This window comes from Coregonus lavaretus (assembly GCF_964263955.1).
Source record: "Coregonus lavaretus genome assembly, chromosome: 15".
In the NCBI taxonomy this organism is placed as follows: domain Eukaryota; kingdom Metazoa; phylum Chordata; class Actinopteri; order Salmoniformes; family Salmonidae; genus Coregonus; species Coregonus lavaretus.
The window spans coordinates 31039456-31052180 of record NC_140002.1 but is presented as its reverse complement, the minus strand read 5'-3'; the positions used below and the strand labels follow the sequence as shown (position 1 = coordinate 31052180).

The 12725-nt window shown below is 45.7% G+C and overlaps 1 protein-coding gene across 1 annotated transcript; it reads left to right on the top strand.

Annotated features, from left to right (window-relative positions):
* Positions 1–3502: 3502 nt before the first annotated feature.
* Positions 3503–6945, top strand: LOC311142114 (myelin proteolipid protein; the record flags this gene model as incomplete). Its single annotated transcript, XM_084177703.1, has 7 exons — positions 3503–3542; positions 4024–4210; positions 4455–4611; positions 5870–6047; positions 6169–6242; positions 6445–6510; positions 6871–6945. 7 exons carry the CDS (start codon positions 3503–3505, stop codon positions 6943–6945), a joined length of 777 nt encoding a protein of 258 aa, XP_084033829.1.
* Between the last annotated feature and the right edge of the window lie 5780 nt (positions 6946–12725).

The following is a 12725-nucleotide window of genomic DNA, read 5'->3' as shown; positions in this document are numbered from 1 at the left end:
ACACAAAACACAGATTTTGGAGCATAAAACATTTTGAAGCATTATGGGCACACTTCACAGTATTATTCTGGGAGAATACACATCCCTCTGAGAATGTAATGGGCACACTTCACAGTATTATTCTGGGAGAATACACATCCCTCTGAGAATGTAATGGGCACACTTCACAGTATTATTCTGGGAGAATACACATCCCTCTGAGAATCATTATCACCTTGCTTTCTTTGATACTATCATAGAACAAAATTGACTAATACTACTGTTCAATATCAATGGGCTGATTAAAGATTTGTTTGGAACGGAGTGGTCGTCTTGTCAAAATCCATCAACATCTTTATAATGAGTCAGATGTGTCTAAATGGCCAATCTTATTAAATTGTATTACATAACCGTATCAACAGGATTTATCAACCGCAAACAAAGAAAAACATTAATCTTAGATTTTGGGCTTCGGCGGGGCAATGCTCCATTTTGACTGGGCCCAGTTGAGATCAGATATTATTGTAATATATGGTATATTTGTAACTGTATGAGGATAATTTGGTCATGGGCTGTAAAGGACGAAAGCCAAAGAAGATAAGAGGGTACAGGCGCACTCCAAAAAGACAGTGTGGTGTTTGCTCCTGCTGCACACTGGGAACATTGTAAGGAGTGGGCTTTGACATCAACTGGGTCAGGGATGGAGTGATGCGGGAGGGGAGGAGAGGGAGAGCAGCAGCTGGACCCAGCCCTCAATGTCCCCTTGTTAGTCTACTTCCTCAATGACAGTCCAGTGGCATTTCCATGGCCTGCCTTGTATTTTGCTCCTTTGTCTGTATATTCTTCATATCTCTGTGTTTTCTGAAGAGCCGAACACACCCACTAGCCAGCGTCTGCTTTAATTTACCATGTGGCGTCCTTTACGTGCCTCAGACATGCAGCACATATACTATGCAGACCATGAATAGCCTGGCCAATGAGAGAGAATGAACTGCCCATGCAGCAGCCCACAAACTGATCTAGTTTCCAACAGGCATCCAGCACACATGATGATCACACATACAGTGGGGTCTGAAATTATTAACACCCTTGATAAAGATGAGCAATAATGATAAAATAAATAATTCAAATACTGAGCTATATTGTATGCTCAAAAACATTGGGAAATGATATCTTATATTAATACAATTGCTCAGAGAAAGAGTGTTTGTGTTTTTTGTGTTTTGTGTGAACTTGGTATGCATGAGTGTGACTGAAATGCAAGTGTAAACTCATTATTAGGGTCTTTGACCCCTGCACTGTCCCTAATGTTGAACCCAGGGCTGCATTAGTGATGGTCGGCGGCTGAAAAGGGACTTTGTGTCTTTAAGATCTGGCTCTGTGAGCTGGGGATCTGTCTATTGTTGGTTAGACAAAAGCACAAGTCAGATTCATATAGGAGTGGTGGGGAATAACTTCTCATATCCTCATATCACAGTCACAAAGCCGCCAAGCTAAAACTCAATAACCTCATACTTCTCTCTGAACATGGGTAAGTGGTCATCTAATGAGTTTTTAATATTTTTATGATTAATCTACTTTTGAAATATAATATTTCTGAAAATATTGTTTTCCTTCACTGGAGAATAATATGAAGCCTTCATTAATATTGTGATAATTGCTGGTTTTATTGCAAGTTGATTGTATGATATGATTGTCTGACAATATTATGATGTCCACTTATGGCTACCTCATGGGTTATTCATATCATAACACAACATTGGTAATATCGCAACATTGGAAGCGTAGGCAGGATCGATATAATTTTATTCTGGGTAACACATAGATAAAGGAATAAATATATTTTATTACTAGTATTGTAGACTAAACAGTCCGTTTTTAAACGTTTTTGATCAGCCAAGCTTATTGATACTCATTACCCTACATTTTAATTAAATATCCTTGAACATAAAACATGTTATTCAAATAAATTCAGAATCATCATGTAATCAATGATGTTAATCAAATGATGTTAATTAAAATGTTAATCACACCACCTCTCTCACACAGCTTATATCTGTGAAATATTTTCTAAAAGGTGGATTGAACAAATTGGGGTTCAGATAGACAGATGACCAGCGCAGGCAGCACAGGGGTCATGCAAGGTCGATCATGTCAAAGGCTCTCACACTCCCACATTGTGCAGGGAATAATTAGCAAATTTGCATGAAATCCTTTGTTACACGGCTTCCATCTGACTGGAGCCAAGTTTAAGCCGGCTATTCCTCCATCCCATTCCTTCACTACTATTCCTCCATCCCATTCCTTCACTACTATTCCTCCATCCCATTCCTTCACTACTATTCCTCCATCCCATTCCTTCACTACTATTCCTCCATCCCATTCCTTCACTACTATTCCTCCATCCCATTCCTTCACTACTATTCCGTCAAAAAAAATACTTTCTCTGCACTATAGTTGATTCAGATTTAGTACGATTTAAACACTTGGTTTTATATGATCCTTCAATGCATTCCAGTAATATCCGTGCTGTGATTTTATTCATGGTTTATCATGGCACATTTGTCATTCTAACTGGCATTTCAGAGCACAGCTGAAGAGGGGGCCTCTGCAACCAATGTAGTTTCCAGGGACTCAAACAACCTCCAAGCTGTTGCTGTTTTTATTTAAATGGCAGTTTGTTTAATTTATATCCTCTGTTCCTTCCTACCCACTAAAATCACACAAACCGTAAGATTACAGGAACGTTTAGTCTGCGTGGAACAGTTGCCGCCGCTCAATCATTTATTATGTATGATCATGACACTGTTTGCCTTTACCTAATGGGGTTTGTAGATCATACAACTTTGATGAGAAACTTGGTTGTTGTTGTGAAGATATTTCAGTTCACCCTCCCATTTATTATGCTTCCTCCCACCCTTGAACACTTGAACTGTGGTCCCCACCCCCTGCTGACATAGAAACTAATTTAGTGCCATGGTACCAGTCCCAGCCAGCTGTGGGCTGGCCTGGGTGCATAGTACTGACATTGCCAGCGATACTGTGAGAATCCTGGTGGTGGAGATACTCCCCTGACCCCTGCCTCACCCACCCATCCAGACGCTGGCTTGTTTATTAGATTGTTAGTGTGTGTGTGGTGGTGCTAGTGTGGTCTTTGTTTGTTTGACATCGCTGGCTTTTGTTCTCCTCCACTCCTAGCTAAGACAAAGGGCATTGTGTCTCCCGCCACAAAGACAGGCTCTCTCTCAAGGCCCCTGGAGCACAGCCTTCAGTGCCCTCTCCTCTCTCTCCTCTCCTGGTGACGCCTGTGGTGGCTGGCGGGTGGTGGTGAAAGAGGGCTGAACTCTGGAGAGTAGAGTGGCTGAGCTGTGAGGCGTTGGCTGGAGCTGAGGAGCTTTTACACACGGATGAAACCAGTGCAGACAGAGCAGTTTTTTGGTTAAAATATCCTGCAGCTGAGCCTTTAGCATCACTGGCTCATAAACTCTTTGCTTGTTAAGGAGCACAAGATCGAAAGGAGCAAATGTTTCCGGTCAGACAGCCTTGGCTTTGCAAAGCCCTAGGTGCATCTCTCTCTCTGATTCCTATACCAATACAGCCATTAACAGTCTGGATGTTTGTTATCTGCTTCCCCAGCACAGCTTACATTGGAGGAAGTGTATGAGAATGCTGTGAAGTCAGTGGGGGCTGGTTTTGTATAGACACTTTAACAATGTTTGATTGGATACACTGCACTTGGTTTCACTGTTGTTTTTCGCTCACATTTTTCTGTTGCTTTCATGCCTGTTGATGGATGGTGGATGTTGATGGAAGTTGATGGTGGATGTTGATGGAGGTTGATGTTGATGGAAGTTGATGGTTGATGTTGATGGTAGATGTTGATGGATTTTTGGCAGAAGCAGTGGGGTCTTTCTGTTTAACAGCTCCCCAAGCAGGGTGACTGACGGTGTCTGGACTGTGGCGTAGATGTGGTGTGTGTTGGTGTGTGTTGGGGTGTGTTGGTGTGTGCCGCCAGTGTGTTGATGTATTATGCCCCCTCACCAGGTTGTTATGATTGCTGTATCCGCTGCCTGGGGGCAGTACCCTACCCCTCCCTGGTGGCCACTCTGCTCTGCTTCACTGGCATGGCACTGTTCTGTGGCTGCGGGCACGAGGCACTGGCCAACACTGAGGTGCTCGTCGAGACTTACTTCTCTCGTAACATACAAGACTATGTTATCCTGGCCTCGTTGTGAGTGATTCAGATCATTTTGACTTTTCTGTGTTTAAGTGCAATAACCTAATGTAATTGTTTGTATTATTAGATAGGTTGTGCAAATCAAGCAACCAAAATGTAAAGGCTCTTGCAGCAGTAGTAGTAGTTGTAGTAGTAACTATTCCTTTAGATAGGTAGAGAGAAGACACCTCTCAACAGCACCTTTTGTCACCATGGAATTTCTGACCTTTCCTTATTATGACCTGTCCTTGTCTCCCAGTATCAAGTACTTCCAGTACGTGATCTATGGCCTGGCCTCTTTCTTCTTCCTCTACTGCATCCTGCTGCTGGCTGAGGGATTCTACACCACCAGTGCCATCAAGCAGACCTTCGGAGAGTTCCGGAGCACCAGATGTGGCCGCTGCCTTAGTCTGACGGTGAGGAGGGAGGAAGGGGAGGAGGAGGGGAGAGAGGGAGTTGAGGAGGAGGGGAGAGAGAGAGTTGAGGAGGAGGGGAGAGAGAGTTGAGGAGAAGGGGAGAGAGAGAGTTGAGGAGGAGAGGAGAGAGAGTTGAGGAGGAAGGGTGATAGAGAATTGAGGAGGAGGGGAGAGAGAGTTGAGGAGGAGGAGGAGAGAGAGAGTTGAGGAGGAGGGGAGAGAGAGAGTTGAGGAGGAGGAGGAGGAGAGAGAGAGTTGAGGAGGAGGGGAGAGAGAGTTGAGGAGGAGGGGATAGAGAGTTGAGGAGAAAGAGGGGAGAGAGAGAGTTGAGGAGGAGGGGAGAGAGAGTTGAGGAGGAGGGGAGAGAGAGTTGAGGAGGAGGGGAGAGAGAGAGTTGAGGAGGAGGGGAGAGAGAGTTGAGGAGGAGGAGGAGAGAGAGAGAGTTGAGGAGGAGGGGAGAGAGAGAGTTGAGGAGGAGGAGAGAGAGAGTTGAGGAGGAGGGGAGAGAGAGTTGAGGAGGAGGGGATAGAGAGTTGAGGAGGAGGAGGAGGAGGAGAGAGAGAGTTGAGGAGGAGGGGATAGAGAGTTGAGGAGGAGGAGGAGAGAGAGAGTTGAGGAGGAGGGGAGAGAGATAGTTGAGGAGGAGGAGGAGAGAGAGAGTTGAGGAGGAGGGGAGAGAGAGTTGAGGAGGAGGGGATAGAGAGTTGAGGAGGAGGAGGAGAGAGAGAGTTGAGGAGGAGGGGAGAGAGAGTTGAGGAGGAGGAGAGAGAGAGTTGAGGAGGAGGGGATAGAGAGTTGAGGAGGAGGGGATAGAGAGTTGAGGAGGAGGAGGAGAGAGATAGTTGAGGAGGAGGAGAGAGAGAGAGTTGAGGAGGAGGGGAGAGAGAGTTGAGGAGGAGGGGAGAGAGAGAGTTGAGGAGGAGGGGAGAGAGAGAGAATGACCACCTCATTCTTAGGTTGCTAAAATAATATCGACACTATAGCCTACTGACTGTACTCTAGTTTGTAATCCACACACTGGTTGAGAAACAATCCATTAACAATTTATAGATCGTTAATTATCCATTAGTTAATTATCCATGAATCCCTGATGTATTGCTTCAAGGATATTAGGCTCATGTTAGAGTATTTACCCTCTATAGTGGTGTATGGCTGCAGTAATGAAGCCTTATGGGACATGTTGTGTCACATCCTGTATCCCCCCTGGAGTTTGACCAATAACTTCCTGTGACCTCCTGCTCTACTTCCTGCTCCACAGTTCATCATAGTGACATACATCCTGGCGGTGATCTGGCTGGCGGTGTTTGCCTTCACAGCCATACCCGTCTTCTTCTTCTTTAATATGGCACAGACCTGCCACACCATCAACATCCTGGCTGAGACGACACCCAGCATCAACCAGCACGGCTGGATCTGCATGGATGCTCGGCAGTATGGTACGTTTAGCTTATGATGGAGCTAGCCGGGCCACATTATGTTAGTCTTTTTTATAATTTTTTTTTACATTTAAAATGTACAGTATTTCATTTCACATTAATGAGACAAGCTTCTTATTAGGACTGCTGCCTTGGAATGCAATGCCAGGGAAAGCTTGTGGAATGACCTTGGCATCCATTTGCAAAACAAAAGAGGTGAGTTGCTGTTCGCTCTGTCTTAAAAATACTTTGAAAGAATTAGTGTGTTTCTGGGTTATGTAACCTTCCATAAACCCACAAAACCCACAGCTACATTTTCATTCTGAATAGCAAATCAATGTACAATGCATGCACTATTTAAGGCCCCTTTTTATGTAGTCTACTAGGAATATTTGCTCATATTGTTTTGTCTCTGCAGTTCTTCGTCACCTATGACCTGTACATCGCTGCCTTTGCTGGTGCAGGGATCGCTCTCTTGGCTCTGGTGAGTAAGAATGTCCACCCAGACTGATGAGTCTATGGGGTTTGTCACCCTCTTGGTTTAGGTTCAGAGTGTGACTTGATTTTGCAGCTCCATCTGGGTTAGTTTTAGGCAAGACCAGCTAGGTCGTAATAGAAAAGCTCACCAATCCCTAGAGAACTGACCTGTATTCTATAGGCCTACTGTAGGGACACCTAAGTGAGTGATAAATGTGTGCACAAAAAAATTGATCATCTTGTGATGCTCTATAGGCTATTGAATAATGTATATGTTGTTTGAATGCAGCTGCAAAAAAAATGTTTTATCTATTTTCTCTTTTGTCCCTCTCTCCTTCTCTCTCTCCCCATCTTTCTCTCTCTTTAGTTTCTGTATGTGGTAGCTACCACCTATAACTATGCAGTGCTGCGGTTCCTGGGCAGGAAAGGGCTGCGCTGTTAAAAACTGTGCCCTGTCACGTCTCCATCACCCCATAGACTGGGCCTGAGGGGAGCCGTTACACATCACACTACTGAACTCCATTCATCCATCCCCTCAGACACGCCTGTAGCCTGGATCCCCTACCTACTGCTGGCTGCTTCCCTAGAGGGCTCCGCTAACTGACACATGGTTCATCTTGACCATCTGATTTATCACTTCAACAACAAACTTGGAGATTAATAGAACTCCTGGTCATCATAACTTCAAGCCCCTCCCCCTGGTCATCATAACTTCGAGCCCCTCCCATCCTCCTGCTCACCAGTCTTATCCCCTCTGTTCTCATTCCAGGAAGATGACTCTCTGATGTCTTTTGCTCATTTTCACATTGGATGTAGCGTCTCTGGTTTTGGTTTGCAAATATTTGTTTTTAGCTTTTATAAAGTGTCCCAGACATTATTGTCAGATTGTGGTATGTGGTCTCTATTCAGCCTTCTAAATATGAGTGACTGAAAGAGATGGCTGCTCTCAGAACTAAGAATTACACCCCTGTCCCCTCGCTTACTGATATGTACAGTGGGGAAAAAAAGTATTTAGTCAGCCACCAATTGTGAAAGTTCTCCCACTTAAAAAGATGAGAGAGGCCTGTAATTTTCATCACAGGTACACGTCAACTATGACAAACAAAATGAGAATTTCTTTCCAGAAAATTACATTGTAGGATTTTTAATGAATTTATTTGCAAATTATGGTGGAAAATAAGTATTTGGTCAATAACAAAAGTTTCTCAATACTTTGTTATATACCCTTTGTTGGCAATGACACAGGTCAAACATTTTCTGTAAGTCTTCACAAGGTTTTCACACACTGTTGCTGGTATTTTGGCCCATTCCTCCATGCAGATCTCCTCTAGAGCAGTGATGTTTTGGGGCTGTCGCTGGACAACACAGACTTTCAACTCCCTCCAAATATTTTTTATGGGGTTGAGATCTGGAGACTGGCTAGGCCACTCAAGGACCTTGAAATGCTTCTTACGAAGCCGCTCCTTCGTTGCCCGGGCGGTGTGTTTGGGATCATTGTCATGCTGAAAGACCCAGCCACGTTTCATCTTCAATGCCCTTGCTGATGGAAGGAGGTTTTCACTCAAAATCTCACGATACATGACCCCATTCATTCTTTCCTTTACACGGATCAGTCGTCCTTGTCCCATTGCAGAAGAACAGCCCCAAAGCATGATGTTTCCACCCCCATGCTTCACAGTAGGTATGGTGTTCTTTGGATGCAACTCAGCATTCTTTGTCCTCCAAACACGACGAGTTGAGTTTTTACCAAAAAGTTCTATTTTGGTTTCATCTGACCATATGACATTCTCCCAATCCTCTTCTGGATCATCCAAATGCACTCTAGCAAACTTCAGACGGGCCTGGACATGTACTGGCTTAAGCAGGGGGACACGTCTTGCACTGCAGGATTTGAGTCCCTGGCGGCGTAGTGTGTTACTGATGGTAGGCTTTGTTACTTTGGTCCCAGCTCTCTGCAGATCATTCACTAGGTCCCCCCGTGTGGTTCTGGGATTTTTGCTCACCGTTCTTGTGATCATTTTGACCCCACGGGGTGAGATCTTGCGTGGAGCCCCAGATGGAGGGAGATTATCAGTGGTCTTGTATATCTTCCATTTCCTAATAATTGCTCCCACAGTTGATTTCTTCAAACCAAGCTGCTTACCTATTGCAGATTCAGTCTTCCCAGCCTGGTGCAGGTCTACAATTTTGTTTCTGGTGTCCTTTGACAGCTCTTTGGTCTTGGCCATAGTGGAGTTTGGAGTGTGACTGTTTGAGGTTGTGGACAGGTGTCTTTTATACTGATAACAAGTTCAAACAGGTGCCATTAATACAGGTAACGAGTGGAGGACAGAGGAGCCTCTTAAAGAAGAAGTTACAGGTCTGTGAGAGCCAGAAATCTTGCTTGTTTGTAGGTGACCAAATACTTATTTTCCACCATAATTTGCAAATAAATTCATAAAAAATCCTACAATGTGATTTTCTGGATTTTTTTCCTCAATTTGTCTGTCATAGTTGACGTGTACCTATGATGAAAATGACAGGCCTCTCTCATCTTTTTAAGTGGGAGAACTTGCACAATTGGTGGCTGACTAAATACTTTTTTCCCCCACTGTATATAGATTGTGAACATGATCTAGCTGTTTTTGCTTTAATTGTGTACGTAAATGAGCTGTCTGTTACTGTGACCAAAGCAAACAGCTGAATGTGCCAAAGTTCTGTACATTCAAGTGAAATGTGGGAGTCTCTCTTGTCTAAGTGTGTCAAGGCACTTATGGCATCTTTTTTGCACTCACTCTTGATGTATAAATACCTATTGACCTGTCCTTTTAAATGATTACTGTGTGGAGGGTGCAAGGAAACCCAATTATATGGAGGTGCTAAAGTTATAAGCTAAATAAGATACCTAATTTTCATTCTCCACATGTATTAATGCTCTCTGCTTTTAAACCATAGGGTTGATGTGTTGAATTGAATTGAGCAATTAAACTTAATCAAAGCCATTTTAAACCCAAGGTATTAAAATATTGTGCTTCATTTCATTGTCATAGAAATGTAAAATGGTAAAACCAAACTTCCAGTGAGGTTGTCCACAAGGGTAATATAATACACAGCAATACGTGTGGTTAAATGTTATTCATAGTTTATTCACAGTTCAAATATGTTGACTTAAATGATGGAAACTGTCATAAATCATTTAGATATGTTTTTGTTATTACAGATATACACTGAGTGCACAAAACATTAGGAACACCTTCCTAATATTGAGTTGCACCCCCTTTTGCCCTCAGAACAGCCTCAATTCGTCGGGCATGGACTACAAGGTGACATGCGTTCCACAGGGATGCTGGCCCATGTTGACTCCAATGCTTCCCACAGTTGTGTCAAGTTGGCTGGATGTCCTTTGGGTGGTCGACCATTCTTGATACACATGGGAAACTGTTGAGTGTGAAAAACACAGCAGCGTTGCAGTTCTTGACACACTCAAACCAGTGCGCCTGGCACTTACAACCATACCCCGTTCAGAGGCACTTCAATCTTTTGTCTTGCACACATACACAATCCATGTCTCAATTGTCTCAAGACTTTAAAATCCTTCTAGAACCTGTCTCCTCCCCTTCCTCTCCTTCCTCTTCCCTGATTCACAAAAAACGACATTCAGTGTCAAGGAAGAAGACAAGAACTGACGATAACTTTGGAAATATAACACATCATACAAAAAACCTTCAAACACAAAGTTAGCAAGTAATCTGTCAGAATGGTTGTTTTGGTGACCATGTTCCAGGGATGACACTGTTGTGCCCTCTGTGTCAAGGTGATGAGAAGTTCTGGGGCCTATATGGTTTTAGTAAAGCAGCCATCACAGTGGATCACTCTCCCATGCAGAAACATGGCAGTCATCATGTCCCCCAAGGCCTTACTACACACCCCGCACTGGAAAAAGGAAATATTCAGAAAGACAGAGCGAGCGAGAGAGTGTATGTATGTATGTATGTATGTATCAATGTATCAAATAATTTAACCCAATGAGTCCCACCGGCTTGATTTAAGACTTCTAACACCTTTTAAACATTGTGTGTTTGAGCTACAGACTTCTGGGTTGTACTATTGGATTAATCTATGTCTTCTATTTCTTAGTCTGTGATTAACTGTGATGAGGTGGTGTTGAAGGAGTCAGGCGCAGGAGGGTAAATCACAGAATAACAGGCTTTAATCCGCAAAATACAGGTTTACGCAGAACTGCGTCAAACATACTCCAGGGCACAAAACAGGTGCACTGGAAAATACAAGGCACACAGGAAAATACTCCTGTCTAACAAAATACACAAGCTCCACCGTGCTTCACTAACCTTCACAATAAACAATCACCCACAAGGACAAGGGTGCAGATGGAACACTTATACACAGACTAATTAGGGGATTAGAACCAGGTGTGTGTGATAACGAGACAAGACAATTGTGATGATGATTGGAGCGGCAGTGGTTAGTACTCCGGTGACAACGAACGCCGAAGCCTGCCCGAACAAGGAGGGGAGGCAGCCTCGGCCGAAGTCGTGACAGTACCCCCCCCCCCCCCGACGCACAGCTCCAGCAGCGCGCCGACCCTGACCTCGGGGACGGCCAGGAGGACGCGGAGCAGGGCGAGCCGGATGGCACGGACAGAGTACGCCGGGGCCCCCTCGATGTCCAGAGGAGGTGGAGGAACCTCCCGCACCTCAGACTCCTGGAGCGGACCAACCACCACCGGCCTGAGGAGAGACACATGAAACGAGGGGTTAATACGGTAATCAGGGGGAAGTAACAACCTATACGTAACCTCGTTGATTCTCCTCAGGACTTTGAACGGCCCCACAAACCGCGGGCTCAGCTTCCGGCAGGGCAGGCGGAGGGGCAGATTCCGGGTCGAGAGCCAGACCTGATCCCTCGGTACGAAACCAGTCATCCACAGCAGGAGCCTCGGTCTGGCTCTGGTGCCACGGTGCCAGAACCAATTGGTAACCTAAAACACATTGGAATGGTGTTAGGTTAGTAGAGGAGTGGCAAGAACACCGACCACTCCCCCGGCCAGTCCTGGCAGTAGGACCGCAGGAACATTTACATTACATTTAAGTCATTTAGCAGACGCTCTTATCCAGAGCGACTTACAGTTAGTGCATACATTATTTTATCGAACCCACAACCCTGGCGTTGCAAATGCCATGCTCTACCAACTGAGCTACATCCCCTGCCGGCCATTCCCTCCCCTACCCTGGACGACGCTGGGCCAATTGCGCGCACCGCCCCATGGAACCTACCCACATCCAGATTTACTCATTCCACCTGCCCATTTGACTCGGGGTGGAACCCAGAGGTCAGGCTGACCGAGACCCCAAGACGTTCTATGAACGCCTTCCAAACCTTGGACGTGAACTGGGGACCTCGGTCGGACACGATATCCTCTGGCACCCCGTAGTGCCGGAAGACGTGAGTAAACAGGGCCTCCGCAGTCTGCAGGGCCGTGGAGAGACCGGGCAGAGGAAGGAGGCGCCAGGACTTGGAGAAGCGGTCCACAAGGACCAGGATGGTGGTGTTACCTTGGGAGAGGGGAAGATCAGTCAGAAAATCAATACTAAGATGAGACCATGGTCGTTGTGGAACTGGTAATGGTTGTAGCTTACCCGTTGGGAGGTGCCTAGGTGCCTTACTCTGGGCGCACACCGAGCAGGAGGAGACGTACACCCTCACGTCCTTAGCCAAGGTAGGCCACCAGTACTTTCCGTTCAAGCAGCGCACTGTACGGCCGATACTTGGGTGACCAGAGGAGGGTGACGTGTGTGCCCAGAAGATCAGATGATCACGGACAAGAGAAGGCACGTACCGCAGCCCAGCTGGACACGTGGTGGAGATGGATCTGTGCGCAATGCCTGCTCTATATCCGCGTCCATCGCCCATACTACCGGCGCCACAATGCAGGAGGCTGGGAGTATGGGGGTGTTGTCTCTGGGCCTCTCCTCTGTGTCATACAGCCGGGACAGTGCGTCTGCCTTCACATTCCTCGTACCCGAAATGTATGACGGTGTAAAATCAAACCAGGTGAAGAATAGGGCCCACCTGGCCTGGCGAGGATTCAGCCTCCTTGCTGCCCGGATGTACTCCAGGTTACGGTGGTCCGTCCAGATGAGGAAAGGGTGTTTCGCCCCTTCGAGCCAATGACTCCACACGGTCAAGGCTCGGACAACAGCCAACATCTCCCAATCACCAACG